This window comes from Dipodomys merriami, unplaced genomic scaffold (genome assembly GCF_024711535.1).
Source record: "Dipodomys merriami isolate MVZ:Mamm:240054 unplaced genomic scaffold, mDipMer1.0.p SCAF_6, whole genome shotgun sequence".
In the NCBI taxonomy this organism is placed as follows: domain Eukaryota; kingdom Metazoa; phylum Chordata; class Mammalia; order Rodentia; family Heteromyidae; genus Dipodomys; species Dipodomys merriami.
The window spans coordinates 5,897,582-5,917,522 of NW_027206179.1; the positions used below are offsets into that span (position 1 = coordinate 5,897,582).

The following is a 19,941-nucleotide window of genomic DNA, read 5'->3' on the forward strand; positions in this document are numbered from 1 at the left end:
CCAACTGTGGTGAGGCTAGAAATTAATAAGGAAAACACCAAAAATATTCCCGTAATATTGAAATAAAATGAGATCTTTTTCAACCAGAAATAAAGCCTTTAATTTTATTAAAATTTAATATACTTAAAACTATTCAGTTGAATTAATGATAAATACATGATTAAAAGACGAGACTTTCAAGGCAAGTTTTAAGAAGTTTACCAATCTTTGGAACAAATAAAAATGAAAACAGAATATCAGAATCTATACATATAGAAATAAGGCAATGAAATGAAACTATCACAACCTTTGCTGAAATCTGGAGTTCAAATGTTGTACTAAACAACCTGTGCTACATCTCACGCAACTGGAAAAACAAACCCAAAATTAGCAGAAAGAATGAAATAAACAAGTAAAAGAAAAAGAATTAGAGACTACCAAAAATAGCAATAATCAATAAAGGAAAAGGAGGATTTGCAAGAAACATGAACCATAATAGGGCAAAAAAATCATGAACCATAATAGAGAAAAGCAACAAAATTACACATGTGAATCCACACCTCTCATTATTTAGTATGTCAGAAGCAGTATGGTGAAAATAGCTGTACTACTGAAAAACTATCTATAGAACCTTCAGTACAGTCTACATCAAAATTCCTATCACTTCCTTTACAGAAAGAGAAAATGAAAACTGAATTTTATGAACAAGGAAATCCTCCATGAGCCAGACATATTTTAAGACACAAGAACAACACAAAAGCATTTCATGCCTGTTCTTTATTCATCCTGCACAAATGGGGGTGGAGGTAAGGGGTGGGAGATGGGGAGGGACGGGAAGGGGAAACAAAGGAAGAGGCAACAATGCTTGATAAGAAATGCACACATTACCTTACCCATATAATTTAACACCTCTGTATGATATTTTCACAATTAAAACAATGACACAAAAGAAAAAAACAGATACATGTATCAAAGAAATATAAGACCATAAAGTACTTGCAAACAATAGATATGTGATTCTTGGAGAAGGTGTCAGATAACACATGGTCCAAACATGACACAATTAGCAAGCAGTGGCATTGTGAAACTGGGCATGCACGTGTGAAAACCTCAATCTAGACCATAAGTATTTTAATCTCAGAATAGATTATTTCTTCATAGAGACTACAACTTTGGAAGTAATAGTGAAAATAAAGGGAAATACAAATACACAGATAATGTAAACAAATTTCAATAGCTCATAAAAGAAGTGGCATAATTATTCTCTGGCTTTGATTAAATGGCAGAATCCTTTGTCTCACTTACAGGGCCAAAACTTGTACCCCAAGCACTGGAAATGTAAATTAACTGTGCTTGTATCCAATTAAAAACTTCAGTACAATGAAAGAAATGGCAGAACAGGAAAATGAAGAGTTAAAAATCTTGCCACCTATATATCTCACAGAGGATGAATAATGTAGTGGAAAACAGTTCTAAAATTAAATATTAGAATAGAAAAATCCTGAGTATAAAGTAAAAACACTTAAAAGTTAGAAATAGAAAATCACAACAGAAAAATGATACACAATAATTTGGTTTTTCAGGGCACCCATTAGTTATTGATTAGTCCAGAAAAAATTTAAAGTTTGTGTAATGGTACATAAAAAGTAAAGTTTAGAGATTCTTCAAAAAATTAAATGTATCTCTACTGGTGGCTTAGACCTGCCATCCTAGGTAAACAAGAAATCAAGAGGGAAGGATCCTGAGTCAAAAGGAGCTGTCACAGAAAAGACCATGGCACATTTATCTCCAGTCAATCAGCAGAAAGCTTGAAGTAAGGGTATAGTGGTAAAGTACCAGCTTTGAGATAAAATGTATGCAAAATTCCAAAGTAAGCCAATTATCAATGGCTTATTCCTAGCTACCTCAAAAAAGTGAAAATGAGTAGAAGAAATTAGAAATATAAGAGAAAGAACTGATGTGTGACACGATATAGAAATGGTTATAAAAAGCCTGCGTGGTGACTCACTCCTGTAATCATAGCTTCTCAGAAGGCGAGATCTGAACATCATGTTTCAAACCCAGCCCACGTTGGAAAGGCTTTATCTCCAATAAGCAACTCATACAAACGAATGTGGTGCTGTGGCTCAAATGGAAGGGACGCTAGCCAGAGCTGATTAGCTGAGGGACAGCACCCAGGACCAGTGTTCAAGCCCCATGACCAAATCCAAAACCAAAAACAGAAACAAAACAAAAAAAAGAGAAAGAAATTGTTCTAAAACAGTGAATGAATAAAATAAAAGTATGGAACTACAACATGAACTAGGTACTTGGCACAAGAACCATATTGTATTAAAATTGGCAAATGTGCAAACATCAGTGGACATAGAGGATTCAAATCTCACACCTACTGATGTCTAATTACACTGCTCTATCTATGAGGAGAGTTATTCAATAAATATTTCTATCTGTAGTCAATAGCATGCACAAAATTTTACTATCCCAAACCAGATTTTACTTTGTAGTTGGGAATAGAAAAGAAACATCCATCTTTTGAAAACATGCTTCTCAACATGTCTCTATTAAGAGCTTAACAAAAATATTCACGTATATATTGGGAAGTTAAAAGAATAAAAATCAACTAAACATGGGTATATAGTGTGGAATATAAAAAATAAGGGAAGTTAGAGAGTAGACCTTCATTCTGAAATACTCATAAGGCTGAGACCTAAGGATCATGGTTTCAAGGCAGCCTGGGAAGGGAGGGCTGAGTCTCTTATCTCCATTTAACCACCAGAAAATGCCAGAAGTGAATCTGTGGCTCAAGGGCTAGAGCACTAGCCTTCAGCAAAAATGGAACTGCCCACAGGCCCTAATATCCAGGACCAGAATGAAAGTGAGAAAGATAAACATATTAGGGACATATAAAATGAAGCCATGAATCTTCAATAGCACAGAAGAGAGTAATTCCTATCCTGGTATCTTTGCTCTCAATAGTGGGCAACTGCATCTGGCTGTAGTTATCATTCCAGCACTTAAAAAGCAGTGCCAATGATGGAGACAATGACATTTTCTTTTGCAATAGGAATCAGATAATTTGCTAGAATTTCTTGAATTTCTGTGCAGTCAAATTTCTTTTCGTTTTTCTTTTAGTATAACCACTTATTAGTGAGAGACTGTTACAGTCAGAATTTCAAGAATATGCATGTGCACAAGGAAAGAAGAATTCATCTTGGTTAGGTAAATTCCCCAATGAGGAATCTTTCATAACACAGGTGCCTGGTAACCTATCTGACAGGAAACAATGACACAAGGCTTAATTTGGAACAGTAACTCCTTGTGTACACTAGCAATGTGTATGTATGTGACTTTGTGTGTGTGTGTGTGTGTGTGTGTGTGTGTGTGTGTGTGTGTGTGTGTGTGTGTGCACATGCCCATGTGCAAAACAGTTCTAGATCATGAAATCAGTGCCTGGTCTCTGTTCTTGAGCATTTTGTCTCAAGGCTAACATACTGCCACTTGAGCCACAACTTTATTTTCAGCATTTGGCTGGTTAAGTGGACATAACAGTCTCCCAGATTTTCTTGCCTGGGCTTGCTTAAAAGCTCCATCCTCAGATATCAGCTCCATGAGTAGTAAGGATTACAGTCATGAGCCACAATAAGAAATTTTATCAACATTCTCAATATATAAGTGTTACTAAAGAAAAGTTCTCAGATGTCTGTTGTAGGAAATGACGTGGCAGGCTTTTAATACAGAACTCAGGCCAGTGACTCAATTTTATTGTAGTAACATCACTTCATTTTCCACAACTGAAATTGAGGAGATACAGGTATGTTGTAAAGAGAAGTTATAGGGAGGGAAATAGAATCCTCTCCTGCTAACAGACAGAAAATCACTCAACAGTAGATGTAAGACAAAACAGTGAAGCTGAGCTGCTACAGATGCAATAGTAATGGAGGTTAGTGTAGAGGAGACAGAGATCATTGATGTGTACACCCACAGTTCCCTCACCAGTCAAACATCCTCAGAACTGTAAATGAAAATAAAATATGCAACTACTCACATCTTGTTCTCTTCTTGCCTGGAAGCATGGCTGTTACTGTGATCTATTCCCAAAGTGTTCAGAGGGAAAAACCCAGTGATCATCACATCTCCATCCATGTGTGCTCGGTGCTTCATGGTAGAAAAGCAACTAGTGCCAGCCAAGGACCTGACAGGGAGGGGAAGATGGAGAAGAAAGAGTGTGAAAGTCAAAGGCCACATCCCTGAAGCCTCTGCCAAGCAGAAATGCTGGTAGGAAGTGAGGCCCACAATTTCAGTTATATGTATTGGTATATCTTTGTATATGTGCATATGTCTTTTTATTGACAGAGATCTACACTATAGTTCACCTCTAATGAAAGCCTCATGTGAGTCCCCAGAAGTAATGTGTAAGACTATTCCCAGGGGCTCTGCATTTGTAGCCTTGCATCAGGAAGAAAAACATATGTAAGAAAACATGTTTGGATATTTGCCTTCTTCACAGCAGGTGCTGTGATTTTATCCAAGACCACAGATAGTGAGGCCCCAGAGGTGGAATTATCTTGGTTGTAGTTTGTCCAAAGTCTGTCTAGAAACTACTTGCATGAAAGTCATTCGGGAGGAGGCAAATGGATTACATGAGGTGATCATGTCACATGTATGGTGAAATGGCCAGAAAGTCTATGCCTGTGAGTTGCCAACTAAAATTATAAGGGCATTGTACTTAGAGGGTTGATTCACATACACCATATCCAGGTAAACATGATCTCTTTGCAAATGATATCTCATAGTTTCAACGCTATAGGACTGCCCTGGAACTCTTATTTCCTCAATTACCACCTCTAAAAGAGCTAGAATCATAGATGGCTGCAACCCCACTGAGGCAAGACATCCCAGAAACTCTTTTGCCCAGCCTTGGTTCAGAGAAGAATTTTCATATCCTCAACTGTAAAGCAGAAAGATTTACACCAGCCCAAACTTATTGATGAAGACACCCCTGTACCCACCTTTCTGTCATAGCCTCCAAAGATGTCTAAGAGAAATTCAAGTTAAGGCATCAAAGTCCTCTATCAGTCTTGAAAACCAGAGGATTTAGAAGAAAGAATCAGAGAGGAAAAGAGAACAGGAAGCAACTCTCATTTCTAGGGATAAGCATGAATATCATTGAAATGCCCAATTTACAAAGAAACTCACGAATACCTTTCCCTTCAAAATTCAAAAGTTGTCCTTGACAAAAAGAACTCTCTTCAAATTTATTTGGATCCACACAATGAAAGAACAAAACCACAAGGAAAAAGCACAATTCTGAAAATATGGCAGCCCTGATTTCAAACTCTACTACATAACTACTGAAATAAAGTCTCATTGACAGTGGTGCCAAGAACAGCTGGAAACCAGTAAACATAATAGATGATCCAGAACAATCCCACATAGCTACAGCCAACTGATTGTTGACAAAATGGCCAATTACATATAGTGGACACAAGACTGCTTCTGTAACAAATTGTGTTTGTAAACTGCATTGCTCCTTGTTGAGAACTGTCATTCCATGAGAGTCCTCAACCTAAGAGATTCAAACACAAAACTACAGATATATATAGATATAGATAAATATCTATAGATACATGGGAAATACTTGAAGCAACAGACACTGGTAATTATGTTCTAAGCAATATTGAGATAGCTTAAGAATGAAGAACAAAGCTTGATGAATACTATAAGGTCTGTGGATCAGTTTTAGATCCTGCGTTCCATATCCAGCATACTAAAGAATTGAGCAAGCATGGAGGCTCCTAACTGTAGCACAATGTGCTCACATGGCTGTGATTGGGATCAGATTTCACAGACAGCCCAGGCACAACTTTCATGAGATCCTCTTCATCAATAGCTGGGTGGGATGGTACATGCTTTGTATTCAAGCCATTTGTATGTGGAGGTGTGTGGGTGTGGGTGTGCGTGTGCTGAGGAGGATGGCTGAGATCAGGAGGATTGTGATTCCAAGCCAGCCCAGGCTATAAACAATATCCTCAGATTCTGTGTAAATAGAAGAAGCTGGATATTGAGGCATATGCCTGTCATTCCAGCTGTGGCAGCACGCACAAACAGAAAGACTAGAGCCCAGGCATAGGCATGTAGCCAGGGCAAGATACTATTGCAAAAATACTCAGTGTAAAAGAAGGCCAGTAGTTATGGCTCATAATGCATTAAAAATGGGTGTCTATCAGAATGAAATAATCTGGAGAATCAGGCCCTGAGTTCAAGCAATAGTACTGGCACAAAAATGATCAACAAAAATGAATGGTAGGAATGAAATAAAAGTCATGGTTTGTGTTGGAGACAAAAGGTCATTGGAGATATGACAGCTTCCACATGATAAATGTACTTAATATACATTATATAATAATGAAATCTATAGAAATCATTTTAAGAAGGGATGGTGTTGATGGAAAATACTTACTATGTTTCTGAAAAAAGTACATTATATACAGGCATGGAAACTTCAAAATAGGTTTAAAAATTGTTTACTTTTTAGTTTTTTTTTTTTTGGGGGGGGGGTTCCAGTCCTGGGGCATGAACTCTGGGCCTGGGCGCTGTCCCTCAGCTCTTCAGCGCTAGTCTAGCACTCTACCACTTGAGCCACGGCGATACTTCCAGCTTTTTTCTTTTTGCTTATGTGGTACTGAGGAATCGAACACAGGGCCTCAGGCATGCAAGGTAAGCACTCTACCGCTGACCCACCTTCCCAGCACCACTTCTTTAGTTTTTAAATTTAAATATTTTTTAAGTCATGGTACAGTGGAATTGCGCTTTAATAAAGCAGTTTATAAATACCATATATTACTTGATCAATGTCACCCTTTTCAATGTTTCATTCATCCCTCCCCTATCCACCTCTTCCATCTTTTCATTTTGAATGATAAATATTGGATGTGTAACTGCATTCTCCTCTTCTGCTCTTCATTTGTTCACCCTTTTCTCCCGATTTGATAGCCCCTTCCCCTTTCCTGGTGTTTTATTTTGCAGAAAGTTGATTTTGCCTTTCTAGGGAATTGCATTATTTGAATTCTCCCAAGAATCTATGGTATTTCAGTTAATACATCTGAATACACTTTGAGATCACCTAAGCTTTTACTATATAAACTAACTCTAGCTTCTATGCCTAAAGGAAAACATTCATCCTTTGTTTCTCTAGGCCTAACTTATACATTTTTCCAGAATATTACATCTCATTACAAATGGTATATGATAAGTTTTTATAAATGAACAAAAAACAATTGTATACGTAGACCACATTCTTGGTACCTTTATCCATTGAAGCACATCTGGGAAGGTTCCAGATGTGGGATATCTATCTATCTATCTATCTATCTATCTATCTATCTATCTATCTATCTATCTATCTACCTATCGATCGATTGATCAATCGATCTTAGTATCTATCTACATACATATATAATTTTAAGAGTTTAATATATTTTCACAATAGTACTTTTCCCAATGTATACCCATATACCTCTTATGGTTTCTACTATTTTGAAAAGCCAATGTTTTTTTTAATAGATCTCTTTCACCTCCTTGGTTATACTTATTAATTGATATTTATGATACTTTGTATTAGTTGTATTAGATACTATTTGGAATTTGTTGGATTCCTTGACTTTTCAGCTTGTTGATTTTTGGTGTATTATTTACTTTGCTGAATGGGTTTAATGTATGTTTGTGCTTATTTGTCACAGTTTTCGACTACTCCATCCATTTCTTGGGAGTGACATATTTAACCTAGTAGGTGGCTTTTGGGAGGTGTCGTTCTAAAGTTGAGTCTATTAAGCACCCATCTTCCAGCATAAGAGCTTAATGTATTCTTCAATGAAAGTATTAGGGGTCTGAGTCCTTAGCTCCCCAGTCTCATACAGTTCTTACCAAACCAGTGTGTTCTCCTTTGCCAAACTCAACCATCAGTTCACAGTTTATTCTGTTCTTGCCCATTGTTTCCCTCCTTGGAAGCTGCTGAGTTGTGATTCCACACACAGCTAAAAGGAAAGCTTAGAGAAGTAGCTGACCCCAATACCCTGCCCACCGGAGGCCACCCATCCTTGTTTGACTAAGAAATTTTATGAAGGCGTGTTCATTGCTTCTCTGCTAAGGTCAAGTCTTTCATGGGATTGTGCTGAAGCTTGTTCAAATCTGGGAATTCAGAAAATGCAACAATTGTGATGGTTGTTGTATTTACCCTACCTGAAATCCACTCCAGAACTGTTGATTGAATCTAAGATACTTTGCTTCCCATTCTCATTTCCTGAGCCTTTCTGCTTTTAGTTATATGGGAGACTAGCTACTTTACTATAGGATTCCCACAACTTCCATCTTTTTTGGTAGTTAATTATAGTTAAATTGCTCAGTATTTTTCCTGTCCAGGCTGGCTTTGAACTGCATTGCTCAGATCTCAGCTTGGTAAATACCAAATAGTACAAACATGAGTCACCAACACACAGCTCGCTCTGTGTATTTTTGTGGTGCTTTCTCTTCATAGCTGTGCAAACAAATGGATTTCAATCCTTTTTATACATTGCCATCAAAGCTGTGGTTATAGGCATGCACCACTGTTGTGACTATCACCCACGTAGCATTGCCCTGGAACTCTCATTTCCTCAATCTCCACCTCTGACAGAGCTGGAATCACAGATATCTGCCACTCTACCCAGACAAGACATTCCAGAGACTTTTTTTCCCAGACTGGATTAAGAGAAGAATCTCAACTAGGTTTATCAGAGTTTCCCATTGCTTTTTGGCTTAGAATTGATTTTTATATTCCTACAAAAAATGCACTGTAATTTTCAGTAAAATAATATTTAATGAACAGTAGCTTTGGATATATAGCCACTTTCTCAATTTTAATATTGCCATACACTGAACACAGGATGTTTTTCCATTTTCTTATCCAATGTCTTTTATTATAGCTTTACTTTTCATTGTAGAGGTCTTTACAGAACTTTTCATAGGTTTAGAGTCCTAGCTATTTGGTTTTGTGAAGCCACCATTTGAAGGTATATATGAAATGAACTTTGGATCTTCATTAGTTTCATTTTAAACAATTAAAAATGAAGTTTAGTACTAATTTAAGAAGGAAATAATCTTTTCCAACTCTACATAGACTGATTTTTAAAATTTTTATTACTTTAATGTTGTATTAGTGTATATAGTTAAAATGGAGTTCATTATGTTTGTTTTATATGGCCATATAAAGTCTCTAATCTAAATGCCCTGTATCCATTACATTTTTATTTCCCCTAAAAATTTAAATCATCCTAATGACCTCCATTACTTTACTTCTGCATTCATACGACATTTCCAATGTTCAATAGAATATATGTAAACTGTTTTAGAGCAAAAATAATCAGATAAAAACATAGCATTTTATTCTCAATACCTTTCTGTCTGTCTGTCTGTCTGTCTCTCTCTCTCTCTCTCTCTCTCTCTCTCTCTCTCTCTCTCTCTCTCTCTGTCTGTCTCTGTCTCTCTCTCTCTCTCTCTCTCTCTCACACACACACACACACACACACACACACACACACACACACACACACACACACTTATACACACACATGGAAGAGAGATAAACCATGACACAAAGGCCAAATCCAACCTGCTTCTTATGAATAAAGTTTTATTGTAACAAATATAAAAACCTCTCATATGGTGCCATTTTTTCTTCGTGCCTTGCTATCTCTGTTATTCTACATCTTTATTCATTAACTTTTCCTTTCCCTGTATTTACTTTCTTCTTGGCTCCTATCCATCCAAACTTACTTTAACATATCAATCCATCCATGTGTACATTCTTTCCTTTCCTCATTGAAGAGAAAGAGTGTAAGATTACTGAAATCCTAACTCAGGAAAATTAGCAGGACTATAAACTGATATGCAAATTCACTGAAATCACATATTCTCCCAATAATTTCATATGACAAAATGAGGATTCTCCATTTTACTCAATAATATAAACTCAAAACTATCAATGAAATTCCTTAAATAAACAAGTAAGATAGTCAAAAATGCAATAGAAACTGATGAGTATTTTGATTATATCTTGATTAATATACTGAAGAAGTTGAAAATCAATTATATTTTCTTTTTCTATTGTGAAAATACTGTACAGAGGGGTTACAATTAGATGGGCAAGATAATGAGTACATTTCTTAACAAGCATTGTAGCCTCCTCCTTTGTCTCCCCTTCCATCCCTTCCCAGCCTCCCCATCGCCCCCCACCCAATCCTCCCCCCCCACCAAAGTTGTAAATTTTTGTTTTCGACATGACAATGAAAATCAAATATATTTTCTTAGTTAAACATCATACCCCCAACAAAAGTGTATGAATACAATATAATTTACCAAACATTGTTTTATTGTCAACTAAAAATTTAATTTATAGAAAGCTATGGTAAGTTACTTAGCCATGTGTCTTTTAGAAATGTAAATGTGAGAAGAGGTTCAAAATCAGCCTGGGAAGGTAAGTTTACAAGACTCTTAATCAGAAACCAATCAGCTAGCAATGGAGCATTATTTAAGTGTTAAAGAAGCCTTGAGTGAAAAAGGTAAAGGGCAGTATAGGCCCTGAGTACAAGTATGCATAAATGAATCAAATTATTATCAGAAGAATGTAAAGAGCTCTTGAATGGACAAGAAATGAGTGCACTTGTGTCTATTTCTCTTAAATATGTAATTCTGCAAACATAGTATAGAGCCCACTAAATCAACCTATATGAAACAATAAGTAAACCTTGTCTAACCAAGAATTTGAAATGTGGCTAATAAAACATTTTTCTGTTTGAACAGATTGTAAGTAGTGATGATATTACAAAAACAATCTTGTATATATATTTAATATTCAAAATTCTTGGTTTCACATTAACCCAGAGTGAATAATCAACCATAAAAGAAAAAGTATATCCAGGCAAGAAGGGTCCTATTACTATGCATGACAAACTTTAATCTTAAGAGAGAATTCCAAACATCTCATGTATTGTAACCTTAAATCAAAGTGAATTTATTGTACCATATACAAGTCATTCCTAACTTATATGAGAGAAGCAGTGTGAGAGGGAAGAGGAAGATAAAGAATGAGAGGGAGAGAGACACAGAGAAAGAGATAATGGGAAAGAGACAAAGGTCCCAAAAAGAGATTCAGCATAATTTCAAAAGGTGAAAGTGTGAGTAGATATACACAAGCATTGAACAAAACAATATCTAAGGACACCACTAAAAATGTGCAATTGTGAAGAAGAAAATATTAATGAAATGGATTTGAGGGCTCTGCAACATGGAGGTATGCATACAGGAAGTTAATATACTGAAAACTTTAAAAGAGTTATTGAGAAAGACAAGAGTGAAAAGATAAAAAGAGAGGATAACAGAATTAAGTGCAGATTGAATAGGAGGAACCAAAAATACAGAAGCAAAATTCCAGTTTAAATTGTGATCACCATCACTTGTGAATACCACTGCTAGGAAAATTCACACTTGATTCTTAGTCTTTCAGGATAAATTCCATAATATAAATTATGACAAGAAGAGATAATTACTGTAAAATTAGATCAGAGCTTGTATATAAAATCAAACCTATGTGCTTAATTTTAAGAATGATTATTTCTCCTACTGTGTTTTATACCTCAAGCCATGCAGAGAACTTCTATTTGGCATGAACAAGATGATGTAACATGTTGGGGCAGAAATACAACCTAGGAGTCCTACACCAGAGGCCAAGATGGAGAAGACCTCCACAGCCACCATGACCTTCCCCTTGACACTGTAGTAGACAGGCAGGAAGGTAAGCCACACACTGCAGAACACCAGCATGCTGAAAGTCAGGAACTTGGCTTCATTGAGGATGCCAGACATGTTCCTGGCCAGAAAAACCATAGTGAAGCTAGCCATTGCCAAGGAATCTCAGGTGTCCCAGGACACAGTAGAATGCAGTGAGTGAGCCCTTGTTGCACAGGATGGATGTGGCCTTGTTCAGAGTGTGCATCTGTGTCCACAAAGGGAGGAGAGGTTCCCAGTCAGACTCCACATAGAGTCACCTGGATTAGAGTGCAGATGGCGATGATGAAGTTAGAAGCCCCTGATACCAGCAGCCACCTCATCCTTCTCCCTGGGGATGTGGCCTTGAAGGCCAGAACCACAGTCAGTTTTGGCCAACACTGTGGAAACAACCACAATGAACACAAATCCAAATGTGATCTGCTACTGGATGCATGTGACTGGTTTGGATGGTCAAGAAAGAGCAAGGAACAGAGGAAACCTAAGATGATGGAGATGAGCAAAATATAGCTGAGAGCCCGGTTATTGGCCTTGACAACTGCAGTTTCTTGGTGTTAAAACATATCCCTAAAACAACAGTAGTTATTATAGAGAAGCAAAGAGCCATACAGGCCAGAGCCATACCCCAGCTCTTCAAAGCCAGGAAACTTGCTGTTCTCAGGAGGCACTTTGTCCTCTTTGTGTTGGCATACTGATAATTTGGACACGTCACACATGGCTCTATATCTGGTGAGACATGTACTCTAGCATTACTTCTTTTTACTAAACTCATTTTCTTCAAAAATTTAGGAAATTTTTCACTTAAGTGAAATCCTGAGATGTCAGCATTTACTACCATTTACTATCATAAAAGTGTTTTTATATTTTTTCTCAAGCCATAACCTCATCTTATTTTTATCTTCTTCTTTAAACCGAATTGTTATTGTCAAGAGGGGTTACAATTACATAGGTAAGATAATAAGCACATTTCTTGTCAAACTTGTTACCCTTCCCTCGTTTTCCTCCTACTTTCCCTCCCTGCCAGTCTCCAACAAATGAGCTGTACAAATAATTACCAACATATTGTGTATATTGCTGTTGTATTGTTTCCCACCTTGTCCTTTGCCTCACCATTCTGTTGGTTCTCATCTCTTCCCTAAATCATATACATATACATAATTCTAGGGTTGTAAATGCAAATATAGTGACAACAGGAGATTTACCATAGTGAGAAAAAGGTACAAAAGATGCATGAAATCACATACTATGTTAAAAACAACAGCACCAAAATATGTTTGTGTTCATGTCTTGGAGTTCATTTTGCTTAGTATCATCTTATAGGGTCGTATGGACCTAGGTATTGAACTCTTCTGTTAATCTGTTAAGATTATCCTAGACATATATTAATTAATGCAAATAAGGGAATCCATGGAGACTATGTTTCTTTGCGTCTGGCTTAACTCACTTAATATAATTTTTTTCCAAATCTTTCCATTTCCTTACAAATGGGGTGGTATTTATGCTTCAATCATTTTTTATTTGTGGAAATACCATAGAGAGGGGTTACAATTACATAGGCAAGGTAATGCGCACATTTCTTAACAAGCATTTTTCCTTCCTCCTTTGTTTCCCCTTCCCATCCCTCCCCATGTCCCCCCCCATACACGCCAAAGTTGTAAAGTGCATTTTTCAATATAACATCTTGTACATCTCATTGTTGCAATGGGTCCACCTATATCCATATTTTAAAAATTGTTTTTTCCCTTCCCCTCCTCAAATTATACCAACATCAAATACAGTGAAAACAGGGATTATACCCTGGGGGAGGGACATACAAAGCAACTTTTATCAACATTTTTCACTTAATGACTATCACATGTATTGGTAATGTAATAGTTGGACTAATATAATATCTTATTAAAATTTTATACACTATTTCTCACTCTAATTAACAGTTCTTCAATCATATTTTAATGTCCCCACATGTTTCTGTAAAATATTAATTTTAACTTGTGGTATATTATCCTCAATTTCATTTCATTACATTGTCTTGCCTGTTCGACTGTGAAGCTATAGGGACAGATTGACCACTCTTGGAATTTCTATATTCATGCTAACCTTATACTGAATCTAGCTTACAGGGCCTTTGTCCTGTGCTAAGAAGAGCTCTGGGCACTGAGAAATAAATATATGGGTGATCAATGTTTTCTGTGTGCATAAAATGTAACTTTCAAGATGAACACTCTCCATAATAAATCTTAGGTTTAATTCCCTGTTAGAATTGAGACTTGTCCTAATGGTTCGTGATAAGAAGGATTCCTGGAGATAACTTTGCCTGTAATAGTCTGCAAAATGTTACTAAATATATAATTCAAAGCCAGGAGTTCTCATGTTACAGTTAGCAATACCACCACTTTTCAGAATTTAGTAATAAACAGGGAGAGGAGCATGGGCTCTGTAATCCTAATATACAACTTTTGCATTAACTTGTTTGGAAATTAGGGAGAGATAAAAATATTTCTTCATAAGTCAATGACTCACCTGTCCCATTAGCAATCTCATTTTCTTGGCAAGGTGTACAATCAAAGCAACAGGCAGCCTTTCCCTCCTGAGGAGATTTCCTGAGTCCAGGACCACAGCTCTCACTGTAGACAGAGTGAGGAATCTGAGGAAAGGCGGGGATGTGCCATATAGAACACTGCAAAAATCCATTGTTTTAAAGAGTGTGATTTTTGAGGATAATGTTTTATGCAGGTAAGTGCAGTTAATTTATTGAATTTTGACATAGATCCCATTTTCCATGATTCCCAAAGACTATGTGCGACAATCTTTTTTTGACAGTTTGATCAAGAGAAATTTATTTTACTTATTAACTTTAATTGTAAAGGTAATGTGCAGTACGGGTGCACTTACATAAGGTTGGTAATGAGTATATTTCTTCGTGAACAGTGTCATCCCCTCCCACATTTTCTCCCAGTTTTTTCACTCCCCACCCTACCCCCTGTCACCTGTCAAGCTGTATAATTCATTTTCAACATAGTGAACGGTGTGAGGGCCGAATTAGTTTGCCCTTTATCCTATCATTTAATAGGAAAGTACCTGTGTTCAATACAGTGTTTGTTTTAGTCTAGAATGAGAAATACGGATGGAGAAATACAATATATAACATACATTTTATAGATGAATTTTCAAAAAAACCTTAGTTATATTAGGTAATTTGGATTTGAGGCTTTATAATGTTATATGTAATATTTAATTTTATGTCTTGTTTATTATGTTAAAAATCAGGATAGCTTTTTTCTTTTTTCTTTTTTTATACTTATATTTTATTGTGAAAATAACACACAGAGGGGTAACAGTTACATGGGCAAGATAATGAGTACATTTCTTATCAAGCATTGTAGCCTCCTCCTTTGTTTCCCTTTCCCATCCCTTCTCATCCTTCCCAAACTGCCCCAACATTCTAAAGTTAGTTTTCGACATAACGACTTGTATTTCTCATTGTTGCAATGGGTCCACCAGTATCCCAATTTAAACGATTTGTTTTCCCCTTCCCCTGCACAAATTATACCGACATCAATTAAAGTGAAAGCAGAGGTTATACTGTGGGAGAGGGACATACAAAGCCACAAGAAAATAATCTTATAAATGCATTAGAAACAAAAGTATGAAAAAAACATTTAAATACATATCTTAGGGTTCATTTTCCTAACATCACCTTATCTGATCTTTTCTGCTTGACTCATACATATACTAGATATTGGAAATAAGGGAAACCATGGGACCTATGTTTCTTTGGGCCTGGCTTACTTCACTTCATATAATTTTTTCCAAGTCTTTCCATTTCCTAACAATGGGGCAATGTCATTTTTTCTGACGGAGGCATCAAATTCCATTGTGTATATATACCACATTTTCTTGATCCATTCATCTACTGAGGGGCATCTGGCTTGGTTCCATGTCTTAGCTATGGTAAATAATGCTGCAATAAATATAGTTGTGCTGGTAGATTTAGAGTAGTCTTGTTTGTAAACATTTGGGTAAAGTCCCAAAAGTGGGATTGCTGGGTCATGGGGGAGCTCTATGTGGAGTCTTTTGAGGACCCTCCATACTACTTTCCAAAGTAGTTGAACAAGTTCACACTCCCACCAACAATGAAGTAAGGTTCCCTTCTGTCCACATCCCCTCCAGCAACTGTTGATAACAACAGAGTTCTTGATTTTTGCCATTCAAACTTGGGTGAGATGGTATCTCAATGTTGTTTTGATTTGCATTTCTTTAATGGCTAGGGAGGTTGAACATTTCTTCATGTGTCTATTGGCCATCCTTCTTTCTTCTTCAGAGAAGTTTCTCTTTAAGTCTTTAGCCCACTGATTTATTGGGCAATTGTTTCTTTGAGGATTTGTTGTTGGGGGATTTAATTTTTTGAGTTTCAATTATATTTTAGATATGAGACACTTGTCTGTTGTATGGCTAATGAAGATCTTCTCCCAATCCATAGGCTTTATATTGATCTTGCTAGCTACGTCCTTTGCCATGTAGAAGCTCTGCAACTTCATGCAATACCATTTTTCCAACCTTTCTTTGATTTGTTGTGTTTCCGGGTTTCTATTAAGAAAATTTCGGCCTGCTTCAAGGAGACATAGGGTTTCTCCTATTCCATCCTGTAACGTTTTCAGAGTGTCTGCTTTGACTCCAAGTTCTTTGATCCATTTGGAGTTGATTCTAGTGCAAGGTGATATATAAGGATCTAGCTTTAGTTTTCTACAAGTAGTTAACGAATTTTGTCAGCACCATTTACTGAATAGGCTGTCTTTCTTCCATTCTATATTTTTAGCTATCTTATCGAAGATTAGATAACTATAGGTCTGTAGGTTTATTTCTAGGATTTCAATTCTATTCCATTGGCCCTGAGATCTGTTCTTGGCCACTACCAAGCTGTTTTGATTACTAAGGCTTTATAGTAGAGTTTGAAATTTGGTACTGATATTCCTCCAGCAGCGTTCTTTCGGTTGAGGAGTGTTTTTGCTATTCAGGGTCTTTTAGTATTCCATATGAATTTTTGGATTGCCTCTTCTATTTCCTTTAAGAATGAGGTTGGAATTTTGATAGGTATTGCATTGAACTTGTAGATAGCCTTGGGAAGTATTGCCATTTTCACGATGTTGATCTTTCCAATCCAGGATCATGGGAGGTTCTGCTACTATCTCAGTTCTGTTTTGATTTCCTTTTCAAGTTCTTAAAGTTTTCATCATAGAGGATCTTCACTTCTTTGGTTAAGTTAATTCGTAGGTATTTTATTTCTTGTGGGGCTATTACAAATGGAGCTGCTTTCCTAATTTCAGCCACACTTTTGTCATTCATGGCATACAGAAAAGCCATTGATTTTTGAGGGTTAAATGTTATACCCTGCTACTTAGAAACAACTGCCCAAAAAATAAGTGGGCTAAAGACTTAAAGAGAAACTTCTCTGAAGAGAAAAGAAGGATGGCCAATAGACACATGAAGAAATGATCAACCTCCCTAGCCATCAAAGAAATGCAAATTAAAACAACATTGAGATAACCACCTCACTACAGTTAGAATGGCTATAATCAAGAAGTCTATTAACAACAGATGCTGGAGGGGATGTGGACAGAAGGGAACCTTTCTGCATTGTTGGTGGAAGTGTAAACTTGTTCAAGCACTTTGGAAAGCAGTATGGAGGTTCCTCAAAAGACTCCACATAGAGCTCCCTTATGATCCAGCAATCCCACTTTTGGGCCTTTACCCAAATGTTTACAAACAAGACCATACTAAAGCTACCAGTATGACTAAGTTTATTGCAGCATTATTTACTATAGGTTAGGTGTGGAACCAACCCAGATGCCCCTAAGTAAGTGAATGGATCAAGAAAATGTGGTATATATACACAATGGAATTCTATGCCTCCATCAGAAAGAATGGCATTGCCCCATTTGTTAGGAAACACTTGGAAAAAATTATATTAAGTGAAGTAAGCTAGGCCCAAAGAAACATAGGTCCCATGGATTTCCCTTATTTGCGTTATCTAGTATATGCTTGAGTCAAGCAGAAAATGTCACCTAAGGTGATGTTAGGGAAATGAACCCTAAGATATGTATTCAAATGTATTTTTTTCTGTCATACGATTGTTTCTAACACATTTATAAGATTATTTCCTTGTTGCTTTGTATGTCCCTCCCCCACAGTATAACCCCTGCTTTCACTGTATTTGATGTGGTTATAATTAGTGGAAGGGAAGGGGAAAAACAAATGGTTTAAATAGGAATATGGGTGACCCATTGCAACAATGCTATGTACAAGTCATTATGTCCAAAACGAACTTTACAACGTTCCTGCGGGCGGGTTGAGAGACCTGGTAGACTGGGGGCTGGCTGGGGGGTGGGGAGGGATGGGAAGGGGAAACAAAGGAGGAAGCTACAATGCTTGATAAGAAATGTACTCATTATCTTGCCCATGTAATTGTAACTCCTCTGTACAGAATTATCACAATAAAAAAAAATTTTTAAAAATCAATGGCTTTTCTGTATGCCAACATGAGAATAGCATGGATTTAATCAGGATAGCTATTCCATTCATAATAGCCTCATAAAAGGAAAATACTTAGGAATTAACTTAACCAAAGAAGTAAAGGTCCTCTATGAAGAAAACTTCAAAAACCTGAAAAGAATATCAAAACAGACCTTAGAAAACAGACCTCCCATGCTCCTGGATTAGAAGGATTAACATTCTCTTTTCATTTTCTTATCCTGTCTCTTATATCATAGCTTTCCTTTTCAATGTAGGAGTCTTTACAGACCTTTTCTTAGGTTGAGAGTCCTTGGTATTTGTTTTGGTAAGCCACCATTTAAGGGTATACATGAAGTTTAGTCCTAATTGACAAAAGGAGATGTTACTTTTCCAACTCTAAGTAGATTGTCTTTAAGTTTTATTTTTTGTATTACTTTAAGGTTTTAATAGAGTGTATAGTTAAAAATTAATTTCATTATGGTAGTTTTATGTGAGCATATAAAGTCTTTTTTTCTAAATGTCCTATATCCATTACATTTTATTTCCTTTAAAAATTTTAAATCATCCTAATGGTCTTTATTGCTATATGCTGCTCCATTCATATGAAATTTCCAATGTTTAATATATGTAACCTGTTTTAAACAACAAAAATCAGATAAAAAGATATGAAATTTGATTCTCAATACCACACACACAAATACTGACACAGACACAAACACACACAACACAGAAAATAGGTAAACCATGACTCGAGGTCCAAATGCAGCCTGTTTCTTATGAATAAAGTTTTATTGTAACACAAATAAACATAGCACATATGGCTACATTTTCCTTGTTCCATTTTTGCCTATGTTCTTCTACCTATTTATCTATGAATTTTTCCTTTACATGCATTTACGTTTTCCTTATCTCCCATTCATCCTATCTTACTTCAACACATCAACCCATCCATGTGTATATTCTTTCATTTCTTCATTTAATAGAAAAATGTTGTGTAAGATTACAGAAAACCTAAGAAAAAATTACCAAAGGCTACAAAATGCTATACAAATTCAATGAAACCAAATATTCTCCCCATAATTTCATATCATACAATGATGATTCAGTATTTTACTCAATAATATAAACTCAATTCTACTAATCAAATGCCTTAAATTAATAAAGGATATAGTAAAAACATGTATATTTTAATATCTTGAATACCATACTGAGGAAGTTGAAAATTAATTACATTTTCATTTGTTAAACATTATGCCCTGAACAAAAAAAATACACACAATATTTTGTCAAATATTGTTATTTGTAAACTAAAATTTTAAATTATACAAAATTATAGTACATTTCATAGCCATTTATTTATTATTTAGAAATGTAAAAATAAAAATTGGTTTGAAGTCAAACTGGGGAAGAAAATGTATCAGACTCTGATTTCCAATAAGAGACAAACAGCTAAAAATGGAGTTGTGAGTCAAATGGTAAAGAAGGATTGAATGACAGAGTTAAAGGACAATATAGGCCTTGACTACACATATGCATAAATGAATTGAATTAATATGAGAAGAAACATGTAACTAACAGTAGAAGAGACAAGAAATGAGTGCAATTGTGTCTATATCACTTAAATATGTGATT

The 19,941-nt window shown here is 36.1% G+C and overlaps 1 protein-coding gene across 1 annotated transcript in view; it reads right to left on the reverse strand.

Annotated features, from left to right (window-relative positions):
- LOC138813717 (vomeronasal type-2 receptor 116-like) overlaps window positions 1-11,898 on the reverse strand; it is a 33,543-nt gene extending 21,645 nt beyond the window's left edge. The window contains exons 1-2 of the mRNA XM_070002101.1: window positions 11,648-11,898; window positions 4,025-4,171 (exon numbers count right to left, since the gene is read on the reverse strand). Coding sequence (XP_069858202.1) covers window positions 4,025-4,171; window positions 11,648-11,898 — 398 coding nt within the window. The remainder of the gene's footprint in view (window positions 1-4,024; window positions 4,172-11,647) is intronic.
- Window positions 11,899-19,941: the final 8,043 nt, after the last annotated feature.